This window comes from Galleria mellonella, unplaced genomic scaffold (assembly GCF_026898425.1).
Source record: "Galleria mellonella isolate WM207_F2 unplaced genomic scaffold, CSIRO_AGI_GalMel_v1 utg537, whole genome shotgun sequence".
In the NCBI taxonomy this organism is placed as follows: domain Eukaryota; kingdom Metazoa; phylum Arthropoda; class Insecta; order Lepidoptera; family Pyralidae; genus Galleria; species Galleria mellonella.
The window spans coordinates 4,686,737-4,708,845 of NW_026442112.1; the positions used below are offsets into that span (position 1 = coordinate 4,686,737).

The 22,109-nt window shown below is 40.3% G+C and overlaps 2 protein-coding genes across 2 annotated transcripts; both read right to left on the bottom strand.

The window, feature by feature from the left end:
• Nucleotides 1-8,322: 8,322 nt before the first annotated feature.
• LOC113514611 (protein bric-a-brac 1-like) lies at nt 8,323-16,134 on the bottom strand. Its single transcript, XM_052898774.1, has 8 exons — nt 15,962-16,134; nt 14,837-14,977; nt 14,266-14,397; nt 13,516-13,646; nt 12,135-12,277; nt 11,265-11,445; nt 10,601-10,804; nt 8,323-10,502 (listed from the first exon to the last, which is right to left on the bottom strand). Exons 1-7 carry the CDS (start codon nt 16,037-16,039, stop codon nt 10,630-10,632), a joined length of 981 nt encoding a protein of 326 aa, XP_052754734.1. The 5' UTR covers nt 16,040-16,134; the 3' UTR covers nt 8,323-10,502; nt 10,601-10,629.
• A 522-nt stretch (nt 16,135-16,656) lies between these two features.
• On the bottom strand, nt 16,657-21,984 carry LOC113509445 (modifier of mdg4-like). Its single transcript, XM_052898773.1, has 7 exons — nt 21,755-21,984; nt 21,148-21,288; nt 19,957-20,088; nt 19,180-19,301; nt 18,412-18,572; nt 17,813-18,017; nt 16,657-17,075 (listed from the first exon to the last, which is right to left on the bottom strand). Exons 1-7 carry the CDS (start codon nt 21,830-21,832, stop codon nt 16,877-16,879), a joined length of 1,038 nt encoding a protein of 345 aa, XP_052754733.1. The 5' UTR covers nt 21,833-21,984; the 3' UTR covers nt 16,657-16,876.
• Between the last annotated feature and the right edge of the window lie 125 nt (nt 21,985-22,109).

The window sequence follows — 22,109 nt, forward strand, 5'->3', positions numbered from 1 at the left end:
TATAGGTATCTTAAATCTATGTAAAATCTATATAAAATAACAGTATACAAGAACGATTAAACTAGGGACTTAACAACTATAAATCACGATTACATATATACAAATAATGTCGCGAACATAATCTCCCGCCGCAGCTCTCGTAGCTGGAGTTAACTCGTGTTCGCGTCGCTCGATGTCGATGTGGGCAGTATGATCAGCTTCTTAGTGGGTCGCCGTAGAATGCCCTTGTTCGTTTCGACCGCTCGGATCTCGCCGTCTGGTCAGGTTGCCAACGCCTCGCGGCCACGTGTTCAAGGTCCCATTATCAGGACCAGGTCGTCCATTTTGATGGCTCCGTGTGTAGCTCGGGGCTCCCGCCGGTGTTGCAACTCGGGTAGGTACTCCTTCACCCACCGGTTCCAGAAGCAGTCAGCTAGCCTCTGGCTGGCACGCCACTCCTTGTGTCCCGCCGCGTCGCTCTCGGTGAAGCTGCCTGGCAGTGGGACGCGCGATGGACCGCCCAATATGAAGTGATTGGGGGTTAGGGCGCTGTCGTCGTCTGCCGATGTCGACACGTGGGTTAGCGGTCGGCTGTTGAGGGTGTGCTCGACTTCGACCAGTAAGTGTGGAGGACCTCTTCCTTGGGCGCCCGTTCGTTCAACGTGGCGGCTAGTGCGGCTTCACGCTACGCACCAACCGTTCCCACGCACCTCCCATGAAGGGTGCGCTCGGGGGAATGTAGCGCCACCGGATGAAATGGACTGATGACTCTTCTTGGATGGCTTCCTCGGCTGCCTTCTTCAACTCGACGTCAGCACCTTTGAGGTTGGTGCCTTGGTCGGACCATAATTCCGTGGGACACCCTCTGCGGCTTATGAAGCGCCGCAGGGCCATTATGGCGGAGTCCGTGCTGAGGCTGCCGGCGATTTCCAGGTGGACTGCGCGCGTCGTTAAGCAGGTGAAGAGCACTCCGTACCGCTTCTGGTGAGTGCGGCCCACTGTCACGGTCATAGGCCCGAAGTAGTCTAGGCCGGTGAACGTGAACGGTCGTTGATGATGCGCCAGCCTGCTCTGTGGATGGTTGCCCGTTGACGGCTGCGCCGGTCTTGCTCTTCGTAGGCGGCATAGCTGACACCTCTTCAGTTCACTGCGGACGGCGTGTCGTAGGCGCAACACCCACAAGTGTTGTCGCACCTCGTTCGTGGTGATCTCGAAGCCGCCGTGGTGAAGTTTCCGATGCACCCATGCGATGTATAGGCGCACCCAGGCGTGGTTTCCGTCGACGATGGGGGCTCTCGTTGCTCGGCTGACAGATCGGCGGCGGCTGCTATTCTCGATCGAAGTCGCAGAATGTCGTCGTTGTCTATGACGACTGACAGCTGTATGAGTCGACTGGATGACGGCAGCTGTTTCCCATGTTTCAATGCTGCGATTTCGTCGCCGAACGCCTCTTGTTGTATCGCGCGAATCCATAGCCGTCGCGCGCGATCGAGGTAGTGTGTGTCTATGGGGATGAAACACACAGATGGACTATTGCTGTTCTTGATTTTCATCTTCGTCTTCTCTCTATCGACTTTCTTCGTGCGGGTCTAAGTGGGGTCGGCGCTCTCTTTCTTCTTGTTTCTCTTTCGGATAGCGGTACAGCGTTGACTGGTCGGTCGCAGGAGGTCGATGAACTGCAACACTCGTGCTGAACTGCGAACAAGTTTCAACCAATTAGAAAAACGTGACGGATCGGGTAATGCTATACGAGTAGACAACTGCGTCGCGTTCTGTAGCTTGTGTACGCGTTCTTCTCCCGTTTCCGCTTGACTATCGTCGCTCGTACTATCTTCACGCGGCCACTGCTCTTCGGGGAGGTACAGGAAGTCCGGCCCACGGAACCATCTATGCTGCGAGCCGAAGTCCGTCGGTGGGTCGCGTGTGGCGTCGTCTGCTACGTTGTGCCGCGTCGGTATCCATCTCCACTCGTTCGTCTTCGTTTCTTCGACGATCTCGGCGACTCTATGCGCGACGAACGGCTTGTATGCGCGAGGACCGGTGCGTAGCCATGCGAGCACGGTGCGTGAGTCCGACCAGTATACTCGGCGAGCGGGCTTGTAGGTCGTGTTCTTCGACTGCCGTGCGCGATAGGCGACACCCGAGGACGGCCGCTTGCAGCTCCAGTCGCGGTATCGTGGTCACCTTGCTGAGTGGGGCCACTCGTCCCTTTGCCGCGATCAGCGACACGTGGACCTCGCCGGTCGCGCTTACGGCCCGCCAGTACACGGCACAGGCGTACGCGTCCGAGCTGGCGTCGACGAATGTATGCAGCTCCGCTGTATCGGCCGTGGCTACCTCCGGGTAGCACCGCGGCACCTCCAGCGCGGACAGCCGTCGCACGTGGTCCATCCAGCTCCGCCAGGCGTCCGCTTCCCGTGGTTGCAGCTCGGTGTCCCAGTTGATACCGGTACGCCACGTCTCCTGCAATATCTTCTTCGCCTGTATGGTGATGGGAGTGGCGAGGCCCAGTGGATCGAACAGCGACATGATTGCTCGTAGCGCTTCCCTCTTCGTCGGCGTCTGTTCCCCGCTAGCTATCTGTGGCGGAAGCTTGTGTCCGTTGAAGTTGAAGCCTAAGGTGTCTTCAGAAGGTCGCCATACCATCCCCAGTATCTTCTGCGTCTTGTACCACGCTGTCCCCGCCGGTGTCGGAGAACGCGGCGCGCACTTGATGCGAGTTCGACGCCCACCGTTGGAGATAGTAGTTGGCTCGACCGTGGATCTGTGCGACCTGTCTTGAGACGCGTACGGCTTGCTCTTCCGTGTCGAAGCTGGCGAGGTAGTCGTCGACGTAGTGGTTCATGACCACCGCCGTTGCTGCCTCCGGGAACTCTTCCTTGTACTGTTCTGCGTTCTTGTTCTTGACGTAGATCGCTGTACACGGTGACGATGTTGCGCCGAATATGACACTCTTCATCCTATATTCCACAGGTGGACCCTCTCGTCGATCTCCTCGCCACAGGAACCGTTGCATGTCCCTATCTTCTTCCCGTATGGTGACCCGCATGAACATGTCCTTTATGTCCGCCGTGACCGCCACCCGTCGTTGCCGGAACCGCATGAGGACCCCCGGTAGCGATTGAAGTAAGTCGGGGCCCGGCAGCAGCATGTCGTTCAAACTGATGCCCTTCGTCTTGGCTGCTGCGTCGTGCACGATCCGCAGTTTCCCCGGTTTCTGCGGGTTGATGACGGCGAAGTGTTACCACACCCGTTGGGAACTCCGTGGCGGGGCGACTTCGGCATACCCGTTCTTAAGCGTGTCCATTTGTTTACCTCTTCTTAATTTCTTCATTCTTGTCGAGTTTCCTTTCGACCAGTTGGAGACGTCGCATTGCCGATTCGTAGTTGTCCGGCGGCACAGGGTCGTCCTTCTTCCATAATAACCCCGTCTCGTATCCTCCCGCCGGTAACGGACGAGTTTTCTCTTCTAAAATGCGTAGGGCGCGACGTTCCTCTTCGTTGTAGGACCTCTTCGGTGCGATCCCCAGCGATTCGAGCGCGAAATGTTGCTTCATCATTTCTTCCATCGATTGTTCCTCTTCATGTGTCGTATATATGGCTGATTCTGTATCTGTCTTGTCCTGCCGCGACTCGTTGCAGTACCCATCCCAGATCGGTGAGTGATGCGACCGGCTGCGTGTCGGATCCTCTTCTAACTTCGTGGGCCAGCAGTAGGTGCCAGTTGTCTTGCCCCAACAATTTTCGTAGACCAACTCCCTCTCTATGTCTTGTAGATGTGGTATCCTTGATGACGCTGCGCGGCACCGACTGCGGTGATAACTGCAGTCTGTCCATCGTCCGTGCCCCCACTGTGTATTCTTGTGAATTCCGCCCGCGGATCTTGAAGTGAACACGCGTCGATTGAGCTGCGTTGATCCGTGCCCCGGCCACACCTTCCATGTAGAATGGTGCGGGGGGACCCGTAGCACCGATTCGCTCCGCCACCGTCGTCTCGATGATGGTGCAAGACCCGTTAGCAGGTGTCGCACGACGTGGGACCGGTGACTCGTATCGGCAGGATCTTCAAAAGCGATCTTGTCGTTTTCTTGCCGATCTCTGACGGACTTGTCCTCGACACGTGTGTTGTTACTTCATTCTTGTTGTTGGTTGAACGTGAGCTCCACATCTCTTGCTTTGCAGGCGTAATCTTCTTACTTTGAGGCAGCGGAAACACAGCCTATGAGTCTTTTAATGTTTCTGCTTCCTTCATCGTCTTGAGTTTTGGACTCTCGTCGATAAGCACGGTGGTGAAGCGGGTTTTGCGTCGTGTATGTCTTCGCCGTCTTCCTAGGAGCGGACTCCCGCCGGTCTTCGGACGGTATCTCCTTATTACATCGTGCGGCGGTCCTTTGCAGGAACTGAGAGAGTGTTATGAGACGGTTGTCCCTCCGGTTGGTCGTTGGCGAAATCGTAGTACTTGAAGCGTAGCTACCGATATGACGTAAATTTCTTTTGTAGAGGTAGTGACTCTTGAACCTAAAAACGTTCTGCACCTTGCTTGCGAATGACGTCTCTTAGTTGTCTGACGAAAATTGACAACAATAGAGTGCCTATTTCTTCATCACTTCTTCTGCGGTCGTAGACCCGATGATTATTGCCGCGTCCTTTGCCCCCTTCAAACTTCTGCGCAGTCTTGCTAGGTTCTCCTGTTCTGTGTGTTGACTTGCGCTTTCTTCATAGCCATCTTCCATGGTAAAAAAATAATACTCTTGAAATAAGCGGCCATCTGCATGGCGAAAAACTCATTGCAATCGAACCTTCAGCATCTTTCTTCATCGACTGCATCGCTGCTGCTATCGTAGGCAATGCGGGTCAACGTGGCGTGCGTGGTCCTGGTGAAGTGCGTCGCTGCTCGGCTGTGGCGGCGGCGCTTATTCAATCGATGGGACGAACCCCTGACGCTTGCCTGTATCTCTTTGCGGCTCCATCGTGAGTGCCAGCGTGCTTTGAACCCAATCTGACGTTCGTTCTCTTCTGACGGTAGCGTCGTCGTCTTCTACTTCCTCGTCGTCCTCTGATTCGGCTTCCATGTTAAAAATAAAGCTCCTCCCGTGCCTTGGCCAGAGCCTTCTTCTTCTGCGAGGCCGTGGTGCGAATCTTTGTCTCCTCTGTCGTTCCTATGGCTTCGGTAGTCTCCGTGGCTCCTGTGGTCGTCGTATCGCCGGACTCGTAGTCGATGTGGTGGCGGCGGTAGACTACGTGGCAGCGACAGATGACATCTGACAAAATAAACGGATGGAAAAGCGTTTTATGGCGGCGGACGTGTGGTTGAGGACTTTTGTTGCGACGATATGTTTCTCGTAGTCGGCATTTCAACATACGAATGGTCTTCCTCCATACTTTTGATGTACCAACGGTGTTCCTAATCCGGCTCGAAGGACCACGATGAACGGTGTGGACTGCCGTTCGGTGAGCGTTGTTAATGAAACACAGCGATTACTATTCTGAAGCCTCCGGTACCGTCTGAAGAGAATTTTTTCTTCTTGTCCTATTTCTTCTCGAGTGTAGTGCGTCGCTGATATAATTGTATCATTCAAAATCCACTTTACCTTTAAGGCTGCCGCCTTATTTCTTGTTAAGTATAAATATTATTTCAAATGTGGGGGAAGAAAGAGCATTATATACTGTGTGTCGACCGTGCAGGGCCGGTTTTTGCTTTGTGCTTTTCGCAGGAGATCTCGCTAATGCGCGTGTCGCACGTGGGCGCGCGTGGAGGAAGTCCGCCCGGCTGAACATTGTACGTGCCAGCCGGCGGACGAACTCTTCCACCGAGGGGACCGCGAATCTGCAATTACGTCGTTACGTACGTAACGACCCGCGTCTGCGCACATACGCAGAACGCAGTTCTGTTGCGCCTCGCTGTGCGTCGGATATTCAGCATACGTCAGTTGCGAACGAATATAAGTCTTGTATATGCCTATCTTCGTTCGCAGCAGTCACCGGTAATGGCCCGCGCGGTCCTGGTCTGTGTGACCGCGCGGTTAATCTGTGCTGTCATATGCAGCGACCGGTCGATCTCTCTAGGTAAATCCATAAACAAAGTTGGAGAGGCGGCGGAATTACAGACCGTTTTCCCCACATTAACACTTATCGAGATGGCGCTGTTTTTGTTTGATTGGTCGACGACAAAGTTGTCGTCGGCAAATAAAACGACATCGCTCTCTCCCTCGAGGAGCTCATCCCTCAAGGTGGGAATGTCGTCCGTGTACGTCGCGTATAGCGCTGGGGAAATGCAGCATTTCGGTTCCGGCGGCGATTGGGTCCTGAGTCCATCTCTTCCGAAACATAAAAGTTTCATGTCGATTATAAGCTTGCGGCGTGCTGTGCATCAACATTGTTAGGCCGTGCAACGCGGTCGATTTTATATCGAAAAACACCGACTACGCGTCGACCTGCTCGACGGCCATATGATGCAGCACGCGCGCAAGTTGACGTGGTTGAAGATATACGATTTGAAATACAGCCGGCGGAGCAGCGCGCGCTCAAATACTATTATTTGTCTATTTTTTAATGATGACGAGATTTGATGGAAAGATTACCGTTGTAGAGCTTAGTAATAAATACTAAAGCTCTACGGGGCAGCTGGGCGAGTGCAGGCGTGGGTACTTTTTGATGTTACCGCCGGGCAACATTTTTATTAAGTCCGGAAACGGTGTGAAACTCGCCCACGCGACGTACAACGCGCTCATGGTGCTCGACATCATCTGGGTGCGTCGGCATGCGGAACAATTTATTGGGATTTCTGCCCGGTCCTGCGTAACAACATCTGCCCGTTTCATCGAACAACGGACAGACGGGGGGTCGTGCCTTAGTGAGCTGTAGAAGGGCGTACAGGGTGAAGTGTTCACCCACAGTTACTGACGAGTCGATATTTCCGCAGAGACAGTTATTGTTTTTGTGCTTTTGCGCGAAATATTTCATTCGAAAAACGTTATTTAATACTTTGTGGCCGATTATTAATTTAGTATATCGATAATCAGGCGTGGAAAAGTCGCCGTAAAATGGATGCTAATTTGAGAGATCAAGATCTTCGTATAAAACAGTTACAAATAAAAGAAAATCTATGTCCAGAACGTCTGGATAGTGTCTACGATTCGTGGGAATGTGTGTTTTATACTTCGTAGCCGTGACTGTCTGCGTCACGGAGGAGTATAATAAACATGTCAAAGTCGGGTGTTTGGCTTAGATCGCCCGTGTGTCCTACCGTCCAGTAGACATTTATCTGACCGGGGGGCGATAATATTTAGTTCCGCGCCGTCGATGTTAAAATCCTATGGAGCGCATGACGCGGAAAAAATGTGTACGATGTCGCGGCGGACCAGTACAGCGGTGCCACGGTATACCGTACCGGCCGGGGACCGCTCGTCTCTGTACACAATATATTGGGCACCCGCAACGTCTCCTTGGGAGTGAGACCCTTGGTCTCCAGATGATATGCACATCCTGGGTTTGAGCAAGGAGACGGAGGCCTTGTACCTTATCCTTTATCCCCCGGAAAAAACGCGGAGAGATAAACTGGTAAAATCCGGCGAGAAATTTATGTCCTCACCGCAAGACGACGTGGTGGCAGCAACGGACGGCGTGGCAGCGACGGACACGTTCCGGCGGCCGTAGTCGACGTAAACGTTGTGGCTTCGGTGACGGCGACTTTTTGTTGCGACGACTTCATGTTTCTCGTAGTCGGCATTTCAGCGATCCGGCTTCAGAATGGTCTTCCTCCAGCGATCCGGCTTCTTGATGTACCAACGGTGTTCCTCCAGCAATCCGGCTCGAAGGACCACGATGAACGGTGTGGACTGCCGTTCGGTGAGCGTGGACTGTAGGGGCGTTGGCTGGAGTCGATTACTAGAAGCCTCCGGTACCGTCTGAAGAGAAATATATCGCTGCCCGGATGTGCCGCTTGACGGGAGGCGGCCTATCTTTATACCCGCCCGCTCGCACGATAAATTTTAAAGTATCTGTGTGAGCGGGACGGGGCGAGAATGAACGAGACGCGTGTCTCTTCAGATCGGTACTATAGCGTTTATTTATTTATTACAATTTACAATTTATTGTTACATTTCTATTTCTATTTGTAGGTAATAATGACAACACACAAATTACTTTATTTAACTTATATATAGATTTCTTAAATCTATGTAAAATCTATATAAAATAACAGTATACAAGAACGATTAAACTAGGGACTTAACAACTATAAATCACGATTACATATATACAAATAATGTCGCGAACATCAAGTGACAAACTTTTATATTTAAAATAAAGGTTTGGTATCTGAATTTAAAAAAATAGCCGCCATTTTGTTTAAAATAATAAAAATGTTTATTTTGATAAGAATTAACAAAACATCATTAAGGATTTAAACTTAACTTAAAATATAATTCAATACTTTTAATATTTAGGTAATTTAATTACAATTGATTAACTCATATTTTTCATTTTCATACGTAGGTATTTACAAAAACTTGCGTAAAATTAAAAGGACTTGCATTTTAATTAATTCAACACCAGTATGTATTTTAAGTCTATAATGATTCTAAGATATTCGTAATAAACGAACGCGGTTAAGTAAAAAAAAAATATCAAATGGCCACCATTTTTAGTGACAATATCCGTCAATATTTAAAATATACTTGGATCCACAAATAGCTATTTCAACCTTTACTTCAAAATTTTATTAATTTTGATTGCAATATGAAAGTATTATGATGTTTTATCTACCGCATTTTTATTCTTTATCTACGCATTATTCTTAATTAATAATATAATTAAATATACAAACAAAGTTAAATATAATAAAGGATTATTTAATACTAATATTTTAAGTCATGACATTCCACTATTTACTTTAATCAGAAGTAATAATTTTCAATCTGGCAACACTAAAGACGACCCGCTTTTTTCAAAGCATTTATATAGACCAAAGCTGTGTATAATCTAAACATGTGTGGTATTCCTTGCCAAATACATGCTTACAGGAATTAAAATAGGCTTTTAAATAGTACAGATAACTGTTTAACTATAAGTTTATTACAAAGCAGTTAGCGATAACATAGGACTGTTTAGGTGGTGGTTGTAGCTGCCACTCGGCTGCTATTAAAAGACGTTGACTTATAATAAATATTGTATATTTACACAATTATATTTTCTTAGGTTTTGGTATCAAAGAAACGGCAATATTTTATTGGTAAAAAAAAATATATTATTATGATGTAGGTAGTCATCGTCCTTTATCTATATTGATATTTTACATTTAGTGTAGTTTTAGAAAACAACATTTTCACAGAATGTCTGCCTGGATTTACTAGATCAGGGGAATTTCTATTTTGTTTTAGATGATTGACTAGTTTATTTGTGACTTCCGTCATGAGTTTAAAAATTTTTGTCAAAATTTCTGAATACATTAATCTCACAGCCCGCATCATTGTTTGTAATAGTTAAATAACTCCATTTGTTCATTGCACTTTTCTTTCAGAGAATTAAAGTTATACATATCTGTCACGCCTGTCTCCCATTAGGGTAGGCAGAAACAATAGAACGCCAAATGCTTCGATTCAAAGAAACCTCTTTCGCTTCTTCATCATTCATCAATCTTTTCATACACGCTCGCCGGTTACGGGCACTTTTAATTAAAAGTTATTTATCTAGCAATTTTATTGTTTTGGGTAAAAATAATATTTCCCGCCCTTTTTAGCGGTACGCTGCTCTCAATTTTGTCGCTGCTCATATTTGCGTTCTAAATTCAAATTTAAATCCTCTTTATTCAAATAGACTTGTTTACAAATGCAGGGTTCGGAAAGTTGCTATCTGTTGAGAAGAGCCCGCAGGAAACTCAACAATTGCTCTTTTGAATCTGTTGACATGTCTAAATTTACATGGTCGTTAAAAGATCGTACGTGATCAACTAACACCATGCACATTTGTCATTTAGGTAATTGTTTAGTGTATAATAGATTTCGTTTCATAAGTGTTTTTTTAATAACAGTTTTAAATTTATTAAAAGGCAGATCCAAAATATCCTTCGGTATCATATTATAACATTTAATGCCCATTCCCATAAAAGACCTATTAACTTTTTCTAAACGATACTTCGGTACAGCAAGTTTGTATTTGTATCTAGTGTTAATATTATTAAGATCGCTGTTTCTAAGAAATAGTTGAAGATTCCTGCGTATATATAAAATGTTTGTGTACATGTATTGTGAAGCTACGATGAGAATATTTGCTTCTTCAAATTTCTCTTTTATTTATTCACGACTTCCCATAGAATAAATTGCGTGAACAGCAAGTTTTAATAATACAAATATGCTTTAGATGTCGGCTGCTTTACCCCATAATAATATTCCATAGAATATTAGTATACTGTTTAACCCTGCGTACAGCGTACCCTGTAGAACTTCATGTAGTTGCAAGGCTTTGAATGCGAGGCTCCCACTGCGTTTTACCATCAACAGTGACTCCAAGAAAGACAGTAGAATCTATAAATTAAGAGGGTCGTTACTTAATTTTACAGTAAAATTGGAATTATGATTTTTAGACAGAAAAACATTTAAGCATTTTGTTTTTAGGCATTTACCCGACTTGCTTTCTCTAACATCTTGTAAACTATTCAGATGCCGAATTTTCATCCATCTCTGTAGATTTTGTGTCGCCGCCATGTTTATTTTTCTTTATATCTTCTCCTTTTTTTACCGCTTCTGGCATAGCAGTGAATACAGCTCCACTGCGCACCTTTTTTAGAATTCTCGTGTCGTGAAACGGATGTATATGTGCTGCCGACCTGAAAATAAATAAAGAAATAAAATAAATAAGAAATTCATAAAAGTTTTTTTTTTGTAAATTAGTCTGTTATTATACAGTCTGTGACATTTGTTTAATCTATATTGTCTTTGATTCAGAAAAACTTGTCTTTCTCTCTGGTTTGGCTGATGGCTTTCGCCAAAGTCACAATAAATGAAAAAAAAAAAAATGTCTCTGGTTTTGTAAAATATGAAGTGAATACGTGTATTATTAGAAAATTGGCGATTATTAAACGAATAAATATTTATTTGGTGTTTAATATAACAAACCCACTGCACAAAACGCAATTAATACAAATTCTATCATGGTCGATGATTATTGAATATAACAGAAATAATTAATTGTAGCAACTTCTGATAAAACTCCCCTTTTGGGGAAGGCTTATGTCCAGCTGTGGACAGTTAACGGTTAAAATAATAATTATTATTATTACAGTTTACCTTTGGATAACAACGTTGTCTTTGGTGGTGATGGAGGCGGGGCAGCGTTTGCGGACGTAGTCGACGCAGCGCCACAGGCGGCGCGAGGACCGCGTCTTGGAGCGCATGTAGTATATGAATCGGTTCACTATGAGTTGTAACGAGCCCTGGTTGGACAGCGTGTACTGTAGCGTCACACCCTCTATAACAAGGCAAATATTTATCAATATCTCGTCTTTGTCCCACTGTTTGGTGTTTGAGCAGTGTTTTTTTTAAAAACTGCTTTAGTAACTATGTTTTTAAACTATAATAGCAGTGGTGCAGTTATGAAATCATTATACCTTACTTTATTATGTTTTTTTTAACCATACAATCTTATAATCTTAAAAGGTTGTCGAGTTTAAAGTTTTGAGGATTTTGTATTTTTAAAAGGACACAATAGAATGTTACTACAGTTGAAAATAGACAAGTAGAATACAAATGTCAGCTATGCCACTGTGACCAAGAATATGGTACGCCAAGAATGGCTTATTCAAAGATTTACATTGTGATTACATTCACATTTATACTGATGCATTTTCGATACTATCCACTAGATGTTTTAACTCTTCTTTGCATAATAATGGAAATTTCCATCATAACATTGAATGTCCAAAAATTATATAAAAGAACAAGTGCACTTTAAGTTGATCGTGTCTGGATACATTTTTAATGTCCATTGCAGAAAAAAAAAACAGCTGTCAAATTTATTTTTTAACCATTTTTCCTTTAATTTTGAACATGAATTATATTACTTTGACTTATTTTACCAATAAAATAAATCATGCAAAGAAAGGTTAATGTCCAGTACAAAAATTAATGGTAAAAATTCCAACAACTGCTTCAATTTACCTTTATCACTGATCAATTTTTCATTCCTTATTTTATGAGTAGATTCTCTGATGTCACTTTCTTCCAAAATATTGCCTGGTACAGAATTTGATGGTACAATTTCCTTTTCATTTTCCGAATGAAATATATCATCTTGCAGAATTCTGAAATTTACATATAAATACAATAATACAATATATAATTTGTATTTATTTATTTAAGAGCATATTTTACAGTTTTATGACAGATTTATTAACAGAGTTATGACAATAGTAAACAATTCAGATAAGAATGACAACCTTTAAATATAAAAAGTTTTAGGAATTATTAACTTAATTATGATAGACAAGAGAGAGAAAGAACGTACTGCGTTCTATCTCTTGTCGTCGCATTCTATCAGTGTAGTCTACGGTCGCAACATTTAATGTTTCGACTATGATGCAAAAATCTGTAGGAAAAATGAGTGGGAAATATCTTTTTTAACAATTGTCTTCAAATAAAACAATGTATGTTTACTTAAGGCAGCTAAAGTAAAACGTTATGTCTTTATATTACGTGTACCATTAATGGACAGTGGTTTTCAAACTAAAATAGTAATTAGTAAGTGTTCCACAATCACATCAAATGCCTGATGCTCAAGCTAGGATATCCTGTATGATGAGGGACTGGGTTTTTTAAAAAAAGTTTGTTTTTCTAAATTCCTATTAGGAATTGAATCTGGAACTGTATTTATGCAACATATTTAACAGAGGGAGACTTTGTACAAAAGTCGTTTGCTTGAGCATCTCTGTCCCATTTGTGTTTCTACTGTGAAGCAGTTGTGTTTGCATAGCTGTGTTTCGGTTTGAAGGGTGGGATATGGCAGTGAATTTACAGAGTATAGAGGAATAACATCTGAGTCCTCATGAATGGCAATGCATGGGGGGGGGGTATCATGGGCGAAACAGTATACTTCATTTTCTAGTTATGTCCATGGTTCTGCTCATGTCTATAGGCGACGGTTACCACTTTCCATCAGGTGGGCCGTTAGCTTGTTTGCCATTCTAAGTTGCATAAAAAAAAGCGACATGCCCACCACTGTGCTACAGAGATTGTTACATAAACAGTTATTTTTTTATTTATTCATTAAAAATAATTATAACATTATAGCACAAGCCAAATCAATGTTATAAATCTAGTGTGCTAACATAAAAAGTTATAAGAAATGTATTTAACTCGATTCTAGATAATTCTGAGCCACTGTGAATGTGAATGTGAATATCATCAATCTCTTATTTGGGCCGTTGTGCGTATGAGTCGTGGCTAGTACAGCCAACCTAGCTCCGCCCAGAAGCGCAGAAGCTTCCTGGGTTCTTCACAGGTTTCTGAGTCGCTATAGTAGCAAGAAATAAAAATTACTTACTCAGTATCACTCATAGCATCGTCTATACTACCATTTGATTTGGTTGCATGTGGAGGACTCACTGTCGTATGTGAAGTATTTACAGACACATGTGGAAGGACCAGGGATGTGTTTATAATATTTCCCACATTCTGTAACATAATAACATATTGTTATTCAACTTTGAATGTTAAATGAGTTGAGAGTCAAGTAATTGTCACCTACAGATATAAACAACGTTAGGGATTGTACCACAGAATATGATGATGGCACCCCTCGTGCAATGCTGTTTATTTAAACATGGCAACATCTTATAGTATTCCAGTCAGCTATTAACATACTCTAATATATAACATCTTCCTAAAATAACCAAAGAATATATAGTAAAATTCATACGTCTGTACTCAAATGAAGAAGTAAACAGACAAGAAACACATTTTTTTTTATACAACGTAGAATGGCATACAAGCTGACAGCCCACCTGATGGAAAATGGTAACCGTCGCCTATAGACATGAGCAGTACCATGGACATAACAGAGTATACTGTTTCGCCCATGATACCCCCCATGCGTTGCCATAATTTACTTGGACATGGAATTGTATACAATATAGTGTAATATATATTTTTTTTCACTGTACATTATGTCTATTGTTGTTTGTGTGCTGTAAGTAATGCAAATAAATTATCTATCTATCTATATGATGAATTAATCCAAAAATAATTTATATATTCGAACATCTGCTTTGCAAATAAATTAAAGCCAACATACCATATCTTCAAGACCCTTTATCCTCAACGCCTGGCCCGCCTCCACCAGACTGTTGATGTCTTCTTGTGCTACAACCACCTCCCCCGTGTAGACATACTCCAGGATGTTGCACAGCGTCTTGTATGATATTTTCTGAATAATTACAATATTTATAATTCATGAATTCAATTTAAAGACCAACAGTATTTTTGAGTTATTATAAATTATACATTTTGACTTTAGGCATACTATCACCAAAACAGTTAGATATTCATTAAGATTATTATCAATATTTAAAACTTGAATTTATTGGCGTGAATTTACTGGGTGTTATTCCTCTGTGAATAACACCTGAGTCCTCAGGAATGGCAACGCATGGGGGGTGTCATGGGCGAAACAGTATACTCTGTTATGTCCATGGTACTGCTCATGTCTATAGGCGACGGTTACCACTTTCTATCAGGTGGACCGTCAGCTTGTTTGCCATTCTAAGTTGTATAAAAAAAAAACTGCAATAGATAAAAATGTTTCTGTATAAACTGTTCAAAATGTAACTTCATTGTTTTGAATGCTACAACATAATTACTCATACATTCAAAAATACAACAGGATGTGGACAGTCAATCGATGTAATGAGCGCCTTGAGGTATGGACTGGCGAGGGCCAGCACCAGCTGATGCACCCTCACATGGTGCCCATCCGCTGCTAGAGTCATATCCACAAACTCTCCATTCTGAAATGCAGATCAAGAATAAAAATTGGCTTTGTTTGCTTTGTTAAATTATTGATAATATTAAATAACAAAAAGGAATCATATTTAATTGAGTAATAAATAATATTTTATCATCATGATATACCTGTTAACATCTCACTATTGGATGTACCTACTGCCCAATATAATAGCAAAAGGATATTAACACGTTCATGCTGGGGCCAACTTTAATGTTTTGTGGTGGTACGCGCCGCCAGAATAGCCAGATAAGACAAACTAGTGCGTATCACCCGTGGTACGTATTGTCCAATGAGAAAGTCTAGCGCGGGCCACCAGTGGCCGGCGTGAACGTGTTAATTAACTATTAATAAGTTAACCAGGAAGCTTAGTATAGATTTCTATTTTGAGGTTTCATTTTTTTCCATAGATTTGTTGTAGCAGACTCTCCTAATCGCTTCTTACATTCTCCTGGGGATGAAAAAGAGTACTAACTCTTACTTCATCATCCATCATCACACTGAAGGATAATATTTGGAACATAATCTACAGCAACAGTAGTGCTAAATGAATGAGAGCTAAATAAGCTATAAAGTCAGCCCTTTGGATCACTCACTTTTCTAAAAGTGGTTCAATGCTAATATTATAAAGGACAAAATCTGTGTAAAATTTTATTATACTTTGTCTTATCTTTTAAGTTGGAGTTTTAGAGAGGGTGACAATATTTGAAAACTCATTCCATAAAGGACACTGTATATGCTATAATAATAATAATCAATCTCTTTATTTTCAGGTATATACCCATAGTTTACAATTACATTATTAATTGAATGAAAGTATTTTTATTTATTTCATACAAAAACAATAAAGAGGTTGTATTGCTTAAAATATTATTTGTAAATACTAGTAAATAGTAATATTTATTGTAAATACTTCACTATATTCAGTAAATGTGATAATATAATATTTTTTTAAGTTGAGCACTTTTTCATATTGAGGTTAACTCACTTGTTGCAGTGATCCTAATCCAGTGCAGAAATTCTTCTGATACGCATCCCACGATAAGGTAAATTTTGTTAGTGTCATATTAGATAATTAATATTTATTTAACATGAAAATGAGACGAAGAAAAATACATGAAAATATTGTTGTTGTTGTGAAACTGTTGTAAACAAAGCTTTTTTTTTTTATTAATCGTTTTACGGCTCTGGGTACTTAGTAAAAAGCAGTATTGCCAATATAGTTTAAGGTGTTGGGTTCTATCGAATTTAAAAATGAAATATTTTAATCTGTCATTTAATTTACTTTATTTATTATTTTAACACTTATTAAATAGAGTATAGAATTCTGGATTATATAATCCTAGCTTTTACCCGCGACTTCGTCTACGTAGACAAAGTATGCCAAATGTCTTCATCATCAATATCTTCATCCCATACCATATAATAAAAACGTATCTGCAACATGTTTTTTTTAGTAGCGGAAAATTCCGTTCCTGAACCTAGGGTGGCCGATTGGTAATTTTAGGATGGACACGGAATATAAATGGCCAATATGAGGGGTGGTTGAAGATGAAAGGAAATCAGTATTGTAACTATTTCACCAAAAATTGACCACAATGATTTCTATTGTTAGGCTAGGCCTGATTTCATCCCATCTATCATCCGTTACTGGTATCCAACCATTATGAATAATAGCAAAAATAAAAATCGATTTTTATATTAAAAAATAAACAGTATCAAAATCATTGTTTGTTGTTAGCGACATGAACATAAGTTTTAAAAATAATATAGATGTAATTTTTAGGCACCCCAACTCCACTGCGAAATGCCAACGATAATGAATTAAAGGTTGTAATTTTTTAGGGTTGTAAGAAAAAGTTCTATTGTGAAACAATAATATTTATACAGAAAAAAAAAAACATTAGGGAGTATCTATGTTGGACATGGATTTTTTAGACGGAGTTTCTTCCGCGCTCGATGGCGTTTCGTTGCTGGGTGGTTTATTTTTCTTAATGTCATCTCCTTTTTTCTCTGCGTCCGGTATAGCAGTGTAAACAGCGCCGTTACGTATTTTTTTTAATATTTTTGTATCGTGAAACGGATGTATATGTGCTGACGACCTGTAACAAGTCAAAATTAAGAAAAAAATTTTTTTATATGTTTATTATATGATACAATAATACAAGTAAAATATAGTTTGATTTGTATAAGTAACAAGTTTTTACCCGCGGCTTCGTCCGCGTGACAGGAACTAGTTGACTAGCTGGCATGAAAAGTAGTTTATCTACAATATGTGATGCAGAACGACTTCTCCATTGCATATTAAAAAAAATATTCATATGATTTTTTCCTACTTATGCATGTTTTTTTTTCAAGAGACGGACATTGGTTAATCTATATATGTTTATGGGACAATGACGAAGACGCGAATAGAAACTAGTGATATTCAAGATAAAATGGTTATTGTTAGTATTTTTTAAGGTAACATTCTACCAGTGAAATTGAATATTTTTTCCAAATGAACATGGATTAATAGTTTATATGCGGAACTCATTTTCTAATTTTTAAGTCATGACATTCTATCCTAAAATCATTATTACGTGTTCATCGCATGATCAGATTCGTTGTAAAGCATGGCATAAATGACTGATTAATTTCATACTATGTATTCTCTAATGTTTTTTTTATTTAAGCAACTTACTTTAGGGTTGGCAACGAGCGCGTAATACCACTAACACTTACAGGTGTTCATAGGTTACGGTAACCACTTACCATCAGGTGGGCCGTATGCTTGTTTGCCACCTCAGTGGTATAAAAAAAGTATGGTAAACAAGCAAGCGTAACAAGTGCAACCAACCGCTGCACAACAACGTTGTCCTTGGTGATGACAGAGGCGGGGCAGCGCAGCATGTTGTAGTCGACGCAGCGCCAGCGCCTGGTGGTGGAGCCGCCGCGGCTGCCGCGCCGCCCGATATAGCGTAGGCAGTACATGAACCGGTTCAGGATTAGCTGCAACGAGCCCTGCACCGACAGCGTGTACAGCAGCGCGCCGCAGTTAACGTCTGCAACCAGATAAATAAACAGTTAATTTTAAACTTTTGCTTGTTTACGCAATTTTTATCCTCAATTTCCTATATTAGGTTATTGACCCAATTTACACCTACTAGTTTATTAATTTGAAATTTCGACAGGTCCATTTTGAAGATTGGTATTAGCCCATCAAAACACCATACGAAGCAGAGGTGGGTTGCTTCTACTTGATATTTTACCATACTGTTATTGAATAGAGAACAAGGTGTGATCATCATTGTAGGCTACCAAGTGTTTACTTCCTAATAAGGCATATTGTTAGCAATGGGGCTGTCGAACTCCATCGCTAACAATCCCTTCCTCCCCCCCCCCCCCCCTGAAAGGGGTAAATAGGTTAACTTAGTGTAGATTGAAATATAAATTTACCTTTACTTATTTGTGATTCTACTTTATTTCTTTTTTTGGTAGGCTCTGTAAAGATGTCTTTCTTATTTTTTTCTGGTTTCAGTGGTACTGTATCTGTTGATTCTATTGTTATATATTCATCATCCATATGATCATCATCAATTGTATCCTCATGTATAATTCTGAAAATTATATAAATAAGAATAATATATTCTATTTTTTTATACTTTTTTTCAATATTAATAAATGCCTAACACCATAGTCTGCAGGAATGACATACATGGAGAATTCCTTTGTTGTTGTGGGCAGTGCATTGAGCATTTTGTGATGTGCAAGTTTCTGCAATGCCATAGGCGGCAACAGCCATTGCAATCAGGCAGGCTGTCAGCTTGTTTGCCAATTAAATCTATAAATATTAATTTATTTATTATATATCTAGATGAAACCTGTGAATTTGCTTACTTGAATCGAGATAAGAAGAATCCTGTATTTTAATCCAGTATGCATACCCTGCGTGATCCTATGGACCAGGTGGAAAGGGATTGTTAGTGATGAGGACGTTAATCCCCATTACCAGCAATATACCCTGTTTGGTCAACCTCTATGCTGTTCCCCCTGGAAAATGTTTTCCAGAGGAATTAATTCTTGTTGAAACCGGCCAGTGTGTACCAACAGCGTGAGCGGGGTTGCCATTCAATTATCGTCCACTAAAATCCTATGGGCCATTCCAACCATACAGTCCATCTGTATATTGAATTAAATTTATACAATAAAAATAAAATGTCTTACTCTTGGTCACTATATTCTTTGTTAACACTCTCTTCATTTGTATTGGAGACATTTTGATAATGCGTGGTATTTGTGGATATGTGTGGGAGAACCAGTGATGTGTTTAGACTATTCCCCAACTTCTGTAATATTAAAATAAATACGTATTATTATAAACTTGAAAATTACACACAAAGGACTTACAAAGAGTGGTAATGTATTAGCATTATTATCAGTTTGAATTGTAGATTGACTGGTAGACATTGCTATTAGGAAATGTCTACTAGTCAACCTTTGGGATGAACAAAAAATAGATGAATGTCTCTATGGTAGTCTTTGGCATACAGTTCAGTATTGCTCCTAACTCTATATATATTACAAATACCATATGTATGTAAGGTTTTTTAAGAGACCTGTAGCTATGTTATGCCCTTTGCCACTGAATAAGTGAAATTTTGCTCATTTTCTTAACAAATGTCTAATTTGATTTCTGTTATCTCACTTTATGTTACTTGTTTATTACATTGTGAAGGACTATAATAGTCCTTGAGTGGCGGAATGTTCAATTAATAATTGGTATATAAACTCCTTCTCGACTCTTTATAGAAAAAGGCAAAAATAATGTTTTTATTTTTGCTCTTGTACAAATTATATTAAATACATTGAAGATTAAGATTTGTCTTTATTCATTACCCTCCCATACATCTCTTGCCTCATCTACTTGGACAACTTATGTATAGATGACAGTTGAGGATGCTCTTGACTCCTCAAGTTCCATTTTATTAATTACAGACTCACCATATCTTCGAGGCCCTTTATCTTCAATGCTTGGGCTGCTTCCACCAGATCGTTAATGTCCTCTTCTGCCACTACCACTTCTCCCGTGTACACATACTCCAGGATATAGCACAGCGTCTTGTATGATATTTTCTGTATAAATAATACAATGTTTAGAATGCATCACATTAATCGAAAGACCAATTAAATTTTTGAGTTATTGTAAATTATAATTACTGACAATAACTATATCATCTTAGGTCAGTGATAAATTGATCTGATGGGGCACTTCCTTTATTTAAAGGAGCTTAATGTTGTTTCATTTTTATATAATATATCAAGAGGTAAATATTAATATATATCAATATAACTAAAATTAATGTTATTATTTTTGGTTTTACCTTAAAATGCCTTTTATTTATTTATTTAATAAGGTTCACCTACAACTTTTACATTTTACATGCTACTTAATCAATAACACAAAAAAAAATTGCCTAATGTAAGTCTTTTATACGTGAACACCACATGTACTATTATAATATTTAATAATTATTAACAATGACAATATCTGAATAATAATAATGCCTTGTTGAAATCTTGACATATTATTATATAATTTGTGCATGTTCTTGAGTTAATACTTTAAATCTTAAAGAGATTAGATAAATATTTTTTTTACAATTATGAAATGTTAAAATGTAAGATTCTTCCTATGCTCACCGCCCTTCAAACCAGGGTCCCACTCTGACTTGCCACCCTATTGTTAAGCCATTGTGTACAATTTTATCCAAAATATACTAATATCAATAAGCTATAAGATTAAGATTATTACCAATATTTAAAACTGCAATAGATAAAAAGGTTTTTGTATAAAGTGTGAATGTGAATGTGAATGTGAAAGGGACTCCATTTTCCGCACTTAGCCTCTCATTTGGGCCATTGTGCGTATGAGTCGTGGCTAGTGTAGCCAACCTAGCTCCGTCCAGAAGCGCAGAAGCTTCCTGGGTTCTTCACAGGCCTCACGGAGCGACCTCACCGTTCCGAGGATTTCTAAACGTTGATGGGCCACAGCCTCACATTCCAGGATTACGTGAGCAGCCGTTTCTTCGGCGTTGAAACAGCCTCGACATAGAGGGCTGTCTGTGGCTCCTTGTATAAAGTGTTAAATATTTAACATTATTGGTTTGAGTGCTACAAGATCATTATGCTTACATTCAAAAATACAACAGGATGTGGACAGTTGATAGATGTGATGAGCGCCTTAAGGTATGGACTCACTACAGACAGCACTAACTGGTGCACCTTCACATGGTGCCCGTCCGCCGCCAGTGTCATGTCAACAAACTCTTCATTCTAGAAAATATATTAAAATTCAATTTATTTATTAGAGTTATATTATACTAATAACTTTATTATTAAATTATTAATTATATTAGTTCTTATAGAGGTCACTGACAGTTTACAATTACATTTTTACCAACAGCTATTTACAAATAGGTTTTTAGCAACACCTATTTGCCAACAGGTTTCATAGTGAAATATGTTTAATTATTTAATAACCACATTATTGAATGCAATAAGTATATAATCATATTATTTATATTAAATATTTATTAATAATAATTATATTTTTTCCAGTAGCTTCTTAATTAGTTTGTAGTTCTTAAGTATAAAAAAATACTAGGTACTGGCATGCAACCTATAATTTGATATACCGAGTATCTTTTACCAAATATTATTTCTATTATCAGACATTTTAACTTCCCTTTTTGTTATTGATATAAATACAAAATAATTTTTGAGGGTTATAATTACTTACTTGTTGTAGTGATCCCAATCCAGCGCAAAAACTCTTTTGATACGCATCCCACGATAAGGTAAACTTTGTTTGCTCCATGGCAAATAACTTCTTAGTTATATCAACACACAATTCCAATTGATAAGAAATTAATTAAAAAAAAAATTCAATAAATAGATAGGAAACTAAACAAATAAATAGCAATTTGTTTTTTTTTTTATATTGACAATTTGATGAGTTTTTAATGCATGTTTTACGGCTGTGAATTACAGGGGCAACGAGCCAGTGTTGCCCAATATGCCACTAAAACTTAAGTTTGAATTAAGTGTGCATTACCTGAGTGTAATATAAATAACTAAGAAAACATTTAGAATTA